The sequence below is a fragment of the Pinus tabuliformis genome, chromosome J, assembly GCF_031772625.1.
Source record: "Pinus tabuliformis cultivar Carrire ecotype Pingquan chromosome J, CPIR1, whole genome shotgun sequence".
NCBI lineage: Eukaryota > Viridiplantae > Streptophyta > Pinopsida > Pinales > Pinaceae > Pinus > Pinus tabuliformis.
The window spans coordinates 445306450-445323108 of NC_142295.1; the positions used below are offsets into that span (position 1 = coordinate 445306450).

The 16659-nt window shown below is 34.9% G+C and overlaps 1 protein-coding gene across 1 annotated transcript; it reads right to left on the reverse strand.

The window, feature by feature from the left end:
* Nucleotides 1-1241: 1241 nt before the first annotated feature.
* LOC149227728 (uncharacterized) lies at nucleotides 1242-15598 on the reverse strand. Its single transcript, XM_089380585.1, has 5 exons — nucleotides 15445-15598; nucleotides 15294-15352; nucleotides 14852-15139; nucleotides 8437-8654; nucleotides 1242-1269 (listed from the first exon to the last, which is right to left on the reverse strand). The coding sequence occupies exons 3-5, from the start codon at nucleotides 15023-15025 to the stop codon at nucleotides 1242-1244; spliced, it is 420 nt and encodes a 139-aa protein (XP_089236711.1). The 5' UTR covers nucleotides 15026-15139; nucleotides 15294-15352; nucleotides 15445-15598.
* Nucleotides 15599-16659: the final 1061 nt, after the last annotated feature.

Here is a 16659-nt window from a genome sequence, read left to right on the forward strand (position 1 = left end):
TAGTTTAGATTCTGAAATATAATGGCAAGTCTGGATTTCACTATTGTTTTCTCTCTCTATGTTAATGGTTGATTTTAAGTTGTGCAGGAAATCTTAGATTTGAGTTTACCAAGCGTTAGGGGAAGTTCTCGGCTGAACCAGCCAACCCCCGGATTGTGTTTTCTGAAAGAGCCCAGCTAGTTTTAATCCCGGGCTTATCATTTGAATTTTTTTATGAATGCATGAAGGGTTTTTCTGAAGCATCTCATATTAAAATTAAATTCTGAAAATATTAATGTGGATTATTGACAAATCTGGCTGTTTAAGAGTCGAAAATCTGTAAATATTGTAAATTTTTCGCTGGTTTTAGGGTTTTCAGTTTTGTTTTTTGGCACATTTTACTTCTGGGTTTTCTGTTTTTGCCATTGCAGGTTGCATGTATAAATTTTAAAATTTTGCAGGGTTTCCAGCAGACAATCTAAAGCAACTGGTTCAAAATTTTAAGAGCCCTGGTAAATCTTAAGAAGGTTTTTCAATCCATTTATCTGCTGCCTGGGGTTTGATTATTCGCAGGAAGTTTGTTCGAAATTTTTTATGTGCTGCCCTGGGCCTACAACAGGGTCCCCATCAATTTCCTGCCTAGCCTTCACGTTGCCATACATATCTGCTTCTATCCCCACGCTGCGTCCTTCTCCACGCTGCCTGTATGCTGCCATAGCTGCAAAAAAAAAAACCTGTGTGTGCATCCGTCCACCATTCAAAACCCATGTATCCTCTGCTTGCAGTCATCTATCTCCACGCTGCTCATCTCACCCATACCCTCTCCTGATGCTTGCCATTACCAGCATTCCAACTCTGCATTGCTTTTCACCTGCAATAAACACTCAGTTCTCAGCACCTTACGCTGCCATCGCCACTCTCTGTCTGCACGTAGTTCCTTACCTTCACGCAGCTGTCGTCTAGCTCTTACGCAAACCTCCATATTTGCAATAGCAAAAAAAAAATATAAAAAAAAAAATCGATTTTGGTCCATCTCTACGCAACGATATCAACATCCATATAACCTGCAAAATCGCTGCCATTTCACATTTATCTCACTGCCTCTCCTCGCTGCGTATGCTGGCCCTTTCCTTCCTGGATCTGCCCCTTGCCATCGCATCCTCACCAACAACCCTCGACGTCGCCATCTCTCTACCTGCATCTTCACCTTCCAATGATCGATCTCCCTCGGCCTTCATTTATGTGGCTTCCACCAGCTGCTCTCATACGCTCTCCAAACCGTAGCTGCACCTGCATTTTACAACAGCAAAAAACAAAAAAAAAATTCATATGCGTAAGTTCTTCTTTGTTGTTTATTTTTTATATGCGTGGGCAGGTTTTTAATGTAAGACATCTGATTTCATGTTTATTTTGTAAGTATATACTTGAAATTATATTCGTTTTTTTGGGCTCTTAGGTTAGCGTAGTTATCTCTATTTTTTGTCTACTTTGATTTCATTTAGATAGACTTTCAAATTTTCATTACGATGTATATACGTCAGGTTTTTTTTTTGAGTTAGATTTTAATTCTTTGATTTTATTAAGTTAGATTTTAAGTTTTAGATTTAGATTTTATTTTATATAGTTTAGAATAGATTTTAATTAATTTCTGATTTTTAGTTTTAGAATTTAAAAGATATATAAAAGTAAAAAATAACAAATAAAAAATAAAAAAAGAAAAGAAAAAGAAGGTTTCCTTTTCATTTTTTGGATCTTAGTTTAAATTTAAAAAATAAATAAATAAATAAAAAGGTTAAAAAGGGTTAGTTTTTAGGATTATTTTTTAAATCTAGAATTAAGTTTAGATTAGATTTTAATTTTGATTTTAAATTTAGAATTTTACAATCTAATTTTTTTTTTTTTTTTTATAAAAATAACAAAAAGAAATTCGATTTTGTTTATATTTTATGCTATTAAGTGTTAGTTCTTTTTAATTAGATTCTTTTTGTTGTTTACTTTTATTTAGTTTAGGTTCTAGTCCTAGAAATGGGTATTTTTAAGTTTAGTTTAGTTTTGATTTTGATTTTAAAATAAATCAAAAAATCATTAAAAAACAAAAAAAATATATATATATATATATATACCAAAAGCATAAAATGTTTAATTCTTAGGTTTTTTTTTTTTTGTTGGTTTTGTTTTATTTAGACTTTAGTTTTGTTTTATTTAAAAATATAAAAATATTTAAAAATTAAGAATGTTTGAAAAAGGCTAACTAAAAAATTGGATTTTTTTTTTAAAGTCTTTTTTCTGTTGTGATGAAGTTAAATGTGCTTAAAATGTTTATATCTAGAGATTAACTATTTGAAATCTGGTCAGCATTTAAATTTCGTGGTTGTTTAAAGCATTCATTCTTTAGAAATTTAATTCCTGGGAAATTGTAAGGCATTGTACATTTATTGATTATCTTGCAAAATAAATCTTTGCTTGGGTTATTTGATGATAAATGATTGTTAATCATGGGATTATAAAGTTAAACAATTATTTAATCATTAACTCCGTAAGGCACTGGTACATTAATTTTTAAATCAATCAGATGCTAATTTGCCTTGTTGGGTCTCCCAACCCAACTGGTCCATTGTTGGTCTTCATTCCTTCCATAGGGTCTACCCCCCTTAGCCTTGGGACACTGCTTAAACGGAGAGATCGGGGATCAGGGTGACAGCCCTTGGTCTGAGTGTTGTTGTGACAATCTATGCGCCAACAGAACCCATTAAAAATATTAATTATTTTAATATCTCTTTCACCGGAAAAATTTCCCCAAACCATTTCTGGGTCTTGGAGATCTCATGTGCTTTAGCCTCTCCACCAATTTTCATGGCTAGAGCACATCCGATGCTAACCCAAATCAACACTCCCTCTTAGTGATGAATGTGCTCTAGTAACTGAGCATCACCCTGATTATATGGCATTGATACCTGTGCCGATGCTAGTCCTCCCCGCCCAAAATCCTTTGCACTTCTGCATCCTGTACTGCTGCCCATGGCTCTGCCACTGCCACTGCTACATCCATACGACAACTTCCTCTGCATCCGTGCTGCTGCTGGTCATTTCTCCCAACATTGCATCTACACTGCAGTTCTCTCTCATCATGCTGCATTGTGCTACTGCACTACAACTTAGTTACTGAGAAGTAAGTAACTGATCCACCCAACTATTGACATCCTTACCAGACTAGAAACCCTCCCGATGCTGAAGCTCTCTCTGCCGCTATCCTGTGCTTCCTCTGTTGCCTCTGCGCTGCTGCAACAACTTTGTGCCTCTCGCACTGTTGCAAACCTCTTTGTGCCATCATGCACTACTGCAACCTCCTCTGTGCCTCTCGCATTGCTGCAACCTCTTTGCGCTGCTTGGGACTACTGCACTCTAGCACTCTCTGCCGCTTCATCTGCATCCGCTTCTACCGACATCCGCCATCCTGCTACTCTCACTTCGGGGCTCTCGTAGCCAGGTATGATCCAAGAGTTTGGGTACCTCAAGGATCCTGCCCCTCATCGCCTGTAGTCCTCCTGACTACAGCTCGATGTCTCCCCACCTCTTCTCTAGAGGTACATGAGCACTCATGGCACAATCGTCATCCTCCTCTACCTCATTTTCCGCCTTTGCTGGCGCTGCCTTGGAGTCAGATGCCTCTCCCTTATTCTTCTTCCTCGGACACTGGTTCGCATAATGCCCTAGTTCCCCACAGTTGAAGCACTTTATCTTGGAGAGGTCCTTTTTCTTCCTCTTCTCTTGCTTCCCTGCAAATGCCAGAGCTGCATCCTCTTCCTCCTCTTTCTTGACCCAGGCTCCTTTGCTACTACTTCCCATCTTGGTTAGCCATCTAATCTCTTCTTGGTGAAGAGCTGCCCACAATTCTTCCCAATTTGGAAGATTCACTCTGCCCAGAATGCTCTGGACGAATGTCTCCCACTCCTCGGAGACTACGTTTAGAGCGGTCCTCACCATCAACTCCTGATCCAGCGTGGCCCCTATGGAAGTCAGTTGGTCCCTGATCTCTTACAACCTACTGAGGAAGTGATCTACTTGCTCCCCCTTCTGCATCTGGTAAGACCGCAGTTAATTCTCCAGTAGCATCTTCCTCTGCATGGAAGTGCCTTGATACAATGTCTTCAAGGTATCCCACATTTCCTTTCCCGTCTCCTTCTCGGTAATATGCTGGACCACATGATCTTTGACTCCATCAAGGATTATGCATTTCGCCTTGGCCATCGCATCCTCATACCTTTCATTGTTAGCTGGGTCGACTGGGATAGCCACAGTTCTCAAGGTGAAGGCCTTGATCCGATGTCTATCTAGAACGGACAGGATCCTGGCCTTCCAGATGACAAATTTCGACGCCCCGTCCAGCCTATCCTGATCCCTCGGTCCATTCATGGCCATCTCTCTGCTCTTCTTTTCGATTCCTCTGAATCTCTACTTCCGTCCTGAAAGTTCTCTTTTCAACTCCCTCTGAGTCGCTACTTCCCTCTTGGAAGTTCTCTACTAGACTCCCTCTAAGTCTCGATTTCCCTCCTGGAAATCCCCTTGCCAACCGTCGAATCGCACCTCTCCAATCTCCTATGCACCTGCAACACTGATGTGGATTTCTTGGCTAGAAATCCGTCTAGGTAGCGACTCCCTCTACCTTGGTTTTGTCCCGTTAGGTACTGTTCTGTCTCGGCAGCAACAACACCCCACCAGCTGCACTCCTCGCAATTTGTCCACAGCTTCCTATGCCCTAGCAACTGAAGGACTGAGCCTCTAGGCTCTGCGCAATCCCAGGAAGGTTGATTTGCTCCCTTGGCCAACTGCGTTGTGATATTCCTAATTAGCTATGGCTATTTGGAATATTCGATTTTGTTCAATTTTTGTCTTCTATAGTTATTTGTAAATAAAAGGTGAGGAAGGGGGACATAACTCACTTTAGAATAAAAAGTCACTTCCTAGGTAGCACAACGTTGTGACTTAAAGGGGAGCCAAGGAGGCCAAAGGGGGACGCAGAAATGGAGCCCACGCAGACACATGGAGAGACTGCGCAGGAGGGAAGAACACGTGGCAAGAGGAGAAACACGCAGGAGGAGGTGAGCCTAGGGATTGTGAGAGGCAGAGGCTATAAAATAGAGAGGAGGTCCCTCATTTTGGATCATTTAGTTATGTGCATTTTGGGCTAGTCGTTTCGACTTCTGAGCACGCTGGCTGTTTAGCTAGTCTGCAGCACTGTTTAGTGCATCGAGTGTCTCCGTTCGGAGATCTCACCCTTAGCCTCGGGGGACTTCGAGTGCCTGCTCGGGCAAGGTATTTCCTTTGGTGTTTCAGCGGTAGTTTCATCAGCATTCCAGCAGCAGTTTTAGCAGTGTATTGGAGAACTGCGCAGCACTGGGAGAGGGACACAGTTCTTTCTGGTAGCAGTGTTGGATCAGGGTTTTGCAGGAGGATTTATGCTGGGAGGTTGAGCAGGGGTCTCATTGGAGGATTTTGGCATGATTTCAAGCAGTGTTTCAGGCAGAGTTTATAGGGGTTTTCTTCAGTGACAGCGCAGGGCATTGAGGAACTGCGTAGAACCCCAAGAGGGTGTTTTTCGGAGGTCGGCCATACCAGGAAAGCTTTCTGAGTTTTTCTGGGTTTCTTGAGTAGAACCAGAATCCAGAGTTTCATCTTTTTCTGAGGAGGGGAGCAGCCCCAAATCATCATTTGCTTTCTAGCAGCAGCAGCAGCATCCACGCAGAGAGGCCATTCTTGTCATTCTGAGAGTATTTCTTCACTTGCCTAGTGCAAATCGAGGTCCCATCTGTCTAATCACCTCTTGTACTCATTTTGTTGCTCAGTGTAATAAAATGGCTTAGCATTTCTCGCTGCATTTCTTGTGTATCTACTTATATTTCCAGTTTACATTATTATATGTTGTTCCACTGTTATTTTATCACTTCTGGGTTATTATATCATTGCACAAATTTGGTTGGAGTTTTTGATGGGGTTTGAGGAATATTCTAGGTTAGGAATATTACATGCGTCAACCCTCCTTGTCTCTGCGTGGTTCTTCGTGAGCCCCTTCTGCCTTCTTCTACCTCTGTGTTGACCTCTCTCTAGCTCAAATTGATGACGTAGGCCCTCTGTGTCAACCCTTTTGTGCTGCTTTTTGCCTATGAACAACTTTTGTCACTTGGGACAACTGTTTCTGCTGCAAATTCTCTAATTTAGATGGCGCCTTCAGTTTTCCTGTGATCTGCAACGCTGTGATACCATGTTGAAATTTCTAAGTATTATTGTTAGAAATTTTATCTGTATTCTCTAGTTTATTTCGCCTACTTGTTTAATTACTAGCAAGTTATTTAACCATATAAACACTGAAATAAACACATTACAGTGTCAACCATCTACAGATCAACAGTTGAAAGAAATAGACAAACACATAAGTGACACTGTTATTTTTGGACAATCGTCCCCAAAAAAATCCAACTTGGGAAAACTAGTGCAACAATTCTGAGGGTTTTTATTATTAAGCAGCTTTTCTGAGTACTCTGGGTGCCAAACTGGCTCATCTGACAAAGATAAATAATCTGACAGTAATACCTCTCTTCGGAAGCAAATATTTTGAAAGTCTGCCCCACGAAACCCTCTTCTGCACAATCTGAAGCACTACGTCAGCCCTCTTGGCCTTTGTGTTAGCCCTCTGAGGATCTGTGAAGCCCTTCTGGCCTCTGTGCAGTCCCTGCTAGCCTCTGCGTGGCTCCCTCTGGCTCTGCCTCTTTGCATTTCTACTTTTGTGCTGGTCTTCCGGCACTATCCCTGCGTCTCTGCCTCACACTCACTGCCCCTTGCTGCAACTTTGATCACTGATTCGATTTCTCTTAGCAAACCCTGCTCTAGAAAATCGAATCACTTATCACTCTGGTGTATCTCCAACTAACTCTCAAGCTTCCTCTTATACTTTTCTTGTTGAGTCTTCACCGGCCAAGATTACATCTCTAATCAATAACTAAGATTAAATTTGGCTTGATCCATGTCTTTTAGAACCTTCTAACCCAGTTTTATATTAATACTCGTTAAATATTAATTATTCTAATATCTCCTTTACCAGGCAGAATTTTCTCAAATCATTTTTGGGTTTTGGAGATCTCATGTGCTTTAGCCTCTCCACCAATTTTTATGGCTAGAGCACATCCAATGCTACCCCAAATCAACAAATTAGTCCTTAATTGAGCAATAAGAATTTTGGCTCTCCAAGAGATATTGACCTCTATGTATGCTTTTGGTTGATGACTATGAGTGAGATTAAACACTTCAATATAATACTTTTTCTTTCTTCCTAGCTCCTTATCCCAAGTATACTTGTGTAACTTTTCCATAACAAAAGCTTTTATCTCTTTGTTGTTTATGGGACACGCGTTCAAGCAAATACCCCATTTACTAAACCATTTGTTATTTTGTTGCATCCAAGTATTTTTTCTCTTGCACAATCTATCATTAAAGACAACTTTAAGCCATCTACCCTTTTCCATTTGCTCAATTTTTTTTAAATACTTTATGACCCGCACCATAGCAATAGCTTCAATAGGAGCAGTTTCACTTAACAAAATAGCATAAGAAACTGCACTTTTAATCTTGAATTTGTTTGTAATCAAACGTTTCTGAATTTTCTCAAATTGTCTCCATTGCATGTCGGATGTACTGCTGGCCCATAGTTCACAACCATAGAGAATCACCGGAATCATTAGAAACCCAAAAAGAGTTTGAGTAGTTTTCCAATCCCATAACTCTGTCTCTCTAAACCTATTTTGAAAAGCATAAAATGCTTTCCAACCCCCCAAAGTTCTTTTCTTTCTACAACCATTCCAACTTTGATTTTTGTTGAAATCAATTCCGAGATATTTGTAAGCGACTTTTTCCTAAATGTTGTCTTCAAAGTAGAACTTTTGTTGGTTATGTTTTCTTTTCTTAGAGAAAACCACTACTTTCGTTTTGTTTATATTGACTTGCATCCCCACACTACTTTCGTTTAGATGAATGATGATGCTAAGAGGTCACACTACTATTCTTCCCTTCATTATGCTTATAAATTATAACATATATAAAAAAAATTGTGGCATTTAATAATCAAGCTTGTGAAAATTCGTTATCAACTCTCCTGTTTGAATAAAAGGCTTAACAGACTTTTGTACAAACAGTGAAAAACATGAATTGTATTCTATGTACCAAGGTTAAATTGTGCTTTGTATAGTACTGAAATAACCTTGACAAAGAGTCTTTTTTTGCTTGAAAATACATACGGAATTAACAATAATTCAAAACGAGTAAGCAAAACTTGAAAGATAGAGATTTTGGAAACAAAAGTAAACAGCATGTTGCACTGTCTGGGGTGCAGCGTGATTAGAGACATGAAAATAAGACAGTGCAGCGTGATTAGAGACATGAAAATAAGACAGGATCTGATGAACATACTCGACAACATGTTGCTTGAAATTGTGTATCTCATACAGCATCTGCCAGAAGAAGGGGTTCAGAACATTTGTTTTCTGCGCAAACAATCCGGGCAGGCCATTGCTGCTGGACCATTCATATCCCTTGCCATTGTCCAGACTCACAGAGAATGACATATCGGATAACTCCAAATCCACTCCAAGCTCCTCGAAGAATCTCATCGTGCTCGAATCCGTCACCTACATTGCCAAAATAATTTCAATAACAATAATAAATTACGGAACCCAAGCATCCTTTGCCTGGGAAATGTTTGACTCTCTGGAATGCCAGGTTTGGTGAGGAAGTTGATGATGAGGAGTTCACGTGATAATTTATGCATTGTTATTTTGATAAATAAATTTTAAAAATAAAATAAGTAAATGAAAATTATGGAACGAATGTTTTCTGGACTCCATTTTCATTATTTCATCGATCAACCGGAGAATAGATGATATTGTAATTACTATATATATCAGCAATGTCTCGACTCTATTCCTTACCTTTCAAAAAATATATATATATTTTTATTTTATAAATCAGTATATTTTTCTAAAATTAATATAATAAGCATAAAAAATTCTTATAATAAAAATTATGTTATTCACGACACAAATATATATATATATATATATATATATATACATATATTTAAAAAAAATAATAGAAAACAATGTCTATTTTACCTCTATGGTGGTGGTTAAGGTTAACGTCTACTGAGACCAAACTTTGGTCTATCCGACCTAAAGAAATGAATTTAGTTTGATTTAAGATCTTATTCCTATGCTCAAAAATCTTGGAGAGAAGCCTCCTGAGCTCACTGTAATTTTGACAACGTAAAAGGCTAGGAAGGTCAGTATTGCAACAAAGATTTTGAAACTAAGATCTAAGTTGTCAAAAGGCTAGGAAAGTCAGTATCGCAACAAAGATTTTGAAACTGAGATCTAATGTGGTTGTACGCGGGGCACTCTAAGGGGAAGTGATTTTCATCCTTGATGTTTGTATTCTCACAGAGATGGCAGAACCTTTCCATCCATGGTGCTTTAGGAACTGCCCAACGACCCGTTTCACTATGAAGCTCATGAGAGTTTGTTCTAATCTTGGTTATATTAAATTTTTTCTTTGAGTTAGTTAAAACAGAGAGATACTTTTGATCTTCTAGGATGGGGTTGATGACCTCCTTATAATATCTTAATTTTTTTTATCTGCTAAATCTTTCTCACACCACATTTTTTCTTTGAACATAGAAGTAACAATATTTTTAATGTTATTAATGTTTTACAATGCAACATTCTCGTCGATCTCCCAATGGTTTAACCAGGCCCTGGTGTTTTTATACCAACCTCGTTTGAGCCTTAGGTGGTTTTGGATGGAATTTAAAAATAGCTTAGGAAGTCTATTGTCTCCTATGTTATTGAGTTTGTGCTTGTACAACAGAAACCTAGTCATAGCTGGGCTCTCGATAGGGGAAAGACCCACTTCTATAAGGAGAATAGGATAGGGTGTGTTGCTTTTAATTTTGAGGTTATACGTTATAAAATGCTTCTGGATTTGCTCAATTTTTCTCTAGGATTCTCTAGAGATGCTACAACCCTAAACCTCACATCCATATAAGATGACTGGAGTGACTTAAGTTTCAAAGAGGAACTTCTTTCTATCCCACATTACGAGGTTCGTTGTTTTACAATTATTTTCAAGACCAAAATAAGCTTTCCACCCCCCATTAATGCTTTTCTCAATGCTATAGTTCCAATTGAGCTTGTGATGAATATCAATTCCTAGGTAATTGTAGGAAGACACATCCTCCAAGTTACTATTGTCATACATAAAATTAGTGTAAGTGTCCTTCTTGGATTTGATAATCATAATTTTTGTTTTGTCAATGTTAACAATCATACCCACGGTAGAGCAGAAATCCTTAAGAAGTATAAGTTGCTTATCAAGATCAGATGGGCACCTTGCGAGAAGAACAATATCGTCAGCGTAGAGAAGAAGGATGATGACTATCCCAGCTAAGATCGTGCCAGCACATCCTGCTTCCTCTAAACAACCTTCTAGCTTGTCGATGTAAATGCCAAATAGGGTAGGGGAGAGGGGGAAAACTTGTTTAACTCCGATATTACACTTAATATCTTTTGATCACCCCTCATTGCTGTTTAACTTTGCAATTACATTCTTGTATAACCTTATAGCGGCAGCTCTCAACTCAAAAGGAACCTTTAGCTCTTCTAATTTGTTCCAAAGGTTGTTTATAGGAACCGTATCGAAAGTCTTTCTAAAGTCCACAAAGCAACAAAAGAGATTGGATTTATCATTGCGGCATTCCTCCACAATGATCCTAAGTGTAACGAGGTGGTCTGTTGTTGAGTGCTGCTTTCTAAAACTTGTTTGGCCTTTAGCCCTCTTACCTTCACTTTCAAGCCATATGCTCAACTTCCTTTCCAAAATAATACCATATAACTTGGCTAGGAGAGGGTTGATCATAATTGTTCGATAATTAGAGGGGTTATTTGTATCCCCACTTTTAAAAACAGGGATAATGAGGCTTTGAGTCCATGGTTTAGGGAACCCTTGCTTGACCGCTTGATTGAAAAGATTGTGAATGTGGGGGATGAGGGGATATTTGTATCCCCACTTTTAAAAATAGGGATAATGAGGCTTTGAGTTCATGGTTTAGGGAACCCTTGCTTGACCGCTTGATTGAAAAGTTTGTGAATGTGGGGGATGAGGACAGGACCTCCAATTTTTAAGATTTCCACCTGGTAACCTTCAATGTCCTTAGCTTTCCCATTAGCCAAGCGATTAACCCCAAAATCAATGTCTTCTAATGAGAAAACTTCTTTCGTTGTGAGGAGGATTTCAAAGTTATCCATGAAATTTGGAGATTCATAAAGCTTTTTAAGATAGGAATTCCAGTCGTGTAAAGCAATTTTATTATTATCTTTAGTTTTCCTAGTTAGAATCTGCCTCTAGAATTTCTTAGGAGCTACCTTAGAGAGGTGTAAGAGATTCTCTTTTCTTTTACGAATATACTGCCTTTTTTTCCTTTTAGTTAGGGTTTTCTATATTTTTATCTTGCCAATTTTAAGAGATTCATCAACAACTTTCTTATTTGCTCTCCTCACACTTTTACAATCTTTGTCATACCATGGGTTGGTTTTGCTATTTCTTTTATTACTTGAAACTTCAATTGAGAAATTGTTAATAGAATATGAAAGGGTTGTAGTAAAATTATGATAGAGATCTTCTATGTTGTCTATACTAGATAAATGAAGCAAATTAGTTTTTAATTCATTTAGAAAGAGATCTTTTTTATTTCTATCAAAGATTAACTTCTTTTGACTATAATGATTATCTTCTATGGAATCTTTATGCATGACAAAATTGAGAGTTATACTTAACCCTATATATATATATATATATAGGGTTAATTTTAATTAAAAATAGAAATAAAATATTTCATTCACTTTTATCAATAAATAAAAAATAATGTGTATCATAATAATAAAAAATAAATATACATATTTAGTTAATTTTAATTAAAATAAGCAATAAAATATTTCATTCTCACTCTTAATAATAAATAAAATATTTATGTTAAATAAATATTTAGATGTTTATGTTAAAGAATATAAGTTTATATCCAATTTAAAGAGACAAAATAATTAAAAATATATATATTTTGACTTTGATTAAGGTGTATAATTCAAAATATTTCAATATAATACTTAAATGAGCTATCTAAATATCCAATGTTAACTAATATATTTCATATATATATATATATAATCATTTTAATGGAATAATGTGGTTTACAAATAAAATATTTCAATGTTAATTATTTATATAAATTAAAACAATGTCTATCATAATAATAAAAAATAAATATACATATTTAGTGAATTTTAATTAAAAATAATAGTAAAATATTTCACTCTCACTCTTAGCAATACATAAAATATTTATGTTAAATAAATATTTGGATGTTTATGTTAAATAATAGAACTTTATATCTAATTTAAAGAGACAAAGTAATTAAAAAAAACAATTTGTATTTTGACTTTGATTAAGGTGTATAATTCAAAATATTTCAATATAATACGTAAATGAGCTATCTAAATATCCATGTTAACTAATATATTTCAATACTACATCATTTTAATGGAATAATGTGGTTTACAAATAAAATATTTCAATATTAATTGTCTATATAAATAAATAAATAAATGTATTTTGATAGTTAAATTTCAAGTAGTTTTATCATTCAAGTTTTGACCTCTTTTCAAGTATATTTTTAAATAATATGTCTAAAATTTAGCAAAGATTTGATGCAATTGCAAGTTTAACATATATAGTCTACACAGTCTAACTATCAAAAGAAAGTTTCAAGACAATAATTTCATTTATGTATTAAAAAGACAATTTAAGTCTTGAATTCATTTATGTATTCAAATATGCAATTTAAATAACTAAAAATTATACATGTTATACTCTCTCAAATAAATTTCTATTTCAAAATAGTTGGATAGATATAGATCAATGACAAAATATATAATCATTTTAATGAAATAATGTGGTTTACAAATAAAATATTTCAATGTTAACTGTCTATATAAATAAATTAATTAATTAATTCATCTATTTATTTTGATAATTAAATTTCAAGTAGTTTTATTATTCAAGTTTTCACCTCTTTTCAAGTATATTTTTTAATAAGATTTGTCTAAAATATAGCAAAGATTTATGGAATTACAATTTTAACATATGTAGTCTAAGTACCAAAAGAAAGTTTCAAGATATTAATTTCATTTATATATTAAAAAAAAAATAAGTCTTAAATTCATTTTATGCATTCAAATATGCAATTTAAATAATGAAAAATTATATATAAAATAAATTTCTACTTCAAAAAAATTTGATAGATATGAATCAATAATAAAATAAGCCTATACTAATATTTTCATAATTAATAAATCAACTAGAATAAATACTTCAATTATTTACTTTAAAATAATTTCTGCTTCAGGAAAATTTGATCTTTCTAAAAACTTAATAGATCTTTATAATCAAGATATATTTATATTAATATTTTTTTTAAATTTAATAAATATAAAATATATTTATATTAATAATTTCATAAATTGATAAATCAATTGAAACAAATACTTATTTGCTTTAAAATAATTTCTACTTCCCAAAAAAGTGATCTTTCGAAAAATTTAATAGATTCTTGTAATTAAGATATAATATTTTTAAAAATTTAATAGATATAAGATATATTTATACTAATATTTTCATAAATTGATAAATCAATTGAAACAAATACTTATTTACTTTAAAATAATTTCTACTTCAAAAAAATTAATCTTTCTAAGAATTTAATAGATCCTTGTAATTAAGATATATTTATATTAATATTTTTTAAAAATTTAATAGATATAAGATATATTTTTACTAATATTTTCATAAATTGATAAATCAAGTAAAATAATTTCTACTTCAAAAAAATTAATCTTTCTAAAAATTTAATAGATCCTTGTAATTAAGATATATTTATATTAATATTTTTTAAAAATTTAATAGATATAAGATATATTTTTACTAATATTTTCATAAATTGATAAATCAATGGGAACAAATACTTTTATGGTGGCCTCACTATGGTCTTTAAATACACACCTTCGCCCCTCCCCCTCCAAAAAAGAGTATTTTCATCATTTCGTTCATCAAACGGAAGAGAAGACAAAATTTACATGTTTACCTATTTCTCTATCGATGGAAGAAGAATAACATTGCCTAGGCTCTCTTCCTTGATAACTTCTTTGCGAGAAATAGAGATAATATTTTCATTATTTCATTAATCAACCAGAGAAACATAATACTGTCATGTAAGTCTGGACTCTATCCCTTACGTACATTCTTTCCTAGAAAAGAAAATGTTTTCATTATTTCATAGATGAACGGGAGAAAAGAGAAACATTTTTCCATGGTTGATTAATTAATCAACTGGAGACTGGAGGCGTACACGACTGCAGGCTATGAATCAACATATTTTTTCCCAAAAGAGAAGATAATATCTGCAGGAAAATTGTTTTCATTATTTCATAGATGAACGGGAGGAAAGATAAACATTTTTCCGTTGTTGATTAAGTAATCAACTGGAGACTAGAAGCTTACACGACTGCAGGCCATGAATCAACATATTTTTTCCCAAGAGAGAAGATAATATCTGCACTGTATCATGAAACGGCGGGTTCTTTCGAAAACAAAACATGATATTTTCTTTATTTCATTTATCAACGGCAGAAAATGTAAATTTTACATTATTTCTTTAATCGACGAGAGAAAAGAGAGCAATTTCACTATTATTTCGTTAATCAGCTTGAGATTGGAAGCTTACACGATTGCAGACCATGAATCCTAAGTCCATGTCAATTCCGTCCACAGAAAACGTGCGTGCATGGCCTCCGAGATCATTTTCTTTCTCGTACACAACCACCTCGACTCCTGCTCGAGCTAAAGTGTAAGCAGCCACGACTCCACCCAGGCCCCCTCCAACCACCGCCACTTTCATTTTCCTTGGCAAGTCTTCTCCCTCTGATCTTCTCTGCTTTTGAGATCGCAATATCAAGATTCTTGATTTAACTTCGAGAAAATTTTAATATCGCAAAGATCGGTCTCCCTGCTTCTGTAACCACAAATTGCATGCCGTCTTGGTTAGTTAAGATATCTGCATTGTTAGGATAAAGAATCCTTCCTCAGTTACTGAGAGCATGCATTCTTTATATTATAAACTTTGCAGGAAAGGAAAGCAAAATCTTTGAATCATTATTTTCCGTTACAGTAGTGCTCAGGTTTTGCTGCCAGGACTAAATTTGAGCGCTTTAAGCTTTGGACGAGGCTGCAAATCAAAATCGATATTTACAATATAGCAGGCACGGATGTAAGTTGAAATGTGTTAAATACGTGTGTAGATTAGAACTTTACACTTACAAAGCAGATAAATTACGTCCTTGAACTGAACAGCGCTGCGCTGCAGCTTGTCTTCTGTGAGAAGAGCGCCTTTATCGCTTGTCACGATAATACGGCTCGTGGAAGAATCGGGCCAGCAATGGAATGGGGCGCATATCTTCCATGGACAGAATTATTGGTGACTTTAAAGAATTTTTCGCTCCTTCGAAGGGGCATGTTGTATTATTGGTGACTTTAATATTTTTTCGTCCAATTGTCTGTCGTGTAGGCTATCCTTAACCTAGCCTCTTTCTCTTATGAATCGGATTTGTTTTTTCTTCGGGAAAGGTTGACATCGTACAATTATTTTAGGATAATTTACATATTTGGAAAAGAACCCTCCCAACCAACTACTTAAAATATATTCAGTTGACAACCTTTAACCTAACCCTAGGTTGTTTAAGGTACATAGCATAATATATTTTAGAATAATTTACATATTTGGAAAATTTTATATATATAGTTATGCTAATGAAATTTAAATTTGGATAAGAAGATTATCATTAAACTTTCCTAATCAATCATTTAAAATATACTCAATTGAAAATTTTTAATTTAATCTAACTAAACTATAGGTTTAGGATAATTTACATATTTGTAACATGATACATACATAGTCATATCAATGAAACTTGAACTTACATAAAAAGATTATCACTAGTACAACCACATTAAAAATATTAATGTGGTTGATATAGCTGAAGGCTTCATAAATATAACAAAAAAAAACTATTGCAAGATGAAGAATGCCTTCCTAATGCACACATTTACCTAATTAAAATTACTCATCTTATTGTAAAATAGACCATTTTGCTAAATAAAATTTGCTTATAGAAAGAAGAAAGAAAGAAAGAAATTATTTTAATGTCCACAAGGCTAAAGATAGCCTATAGGACAGATTCGGCCCTTTTTCTGTGAAGCTTCAAAATAAATGCTCCCAACTTCTTGACAAACCCTTCGGTAAATAGATTATCCCAAGAGCTAGCTGCCAACATATCTGCATAACTTTCCCTATTGTCTTTGAAGGCCTCACATTCTAAAATGAAATGTTTTTCTGTTTCCACTTTTCAGGAAGAACAAAAAATGCATACCCTTTCCTCCCACACTTCCTTTGGCCTTTTCCAGCGCCCTGTTTCACAACAGAGTTGATGAGAATTAGTCCTTAACTGAGCAATAAGAATTTTGGCTCTCCAAGAG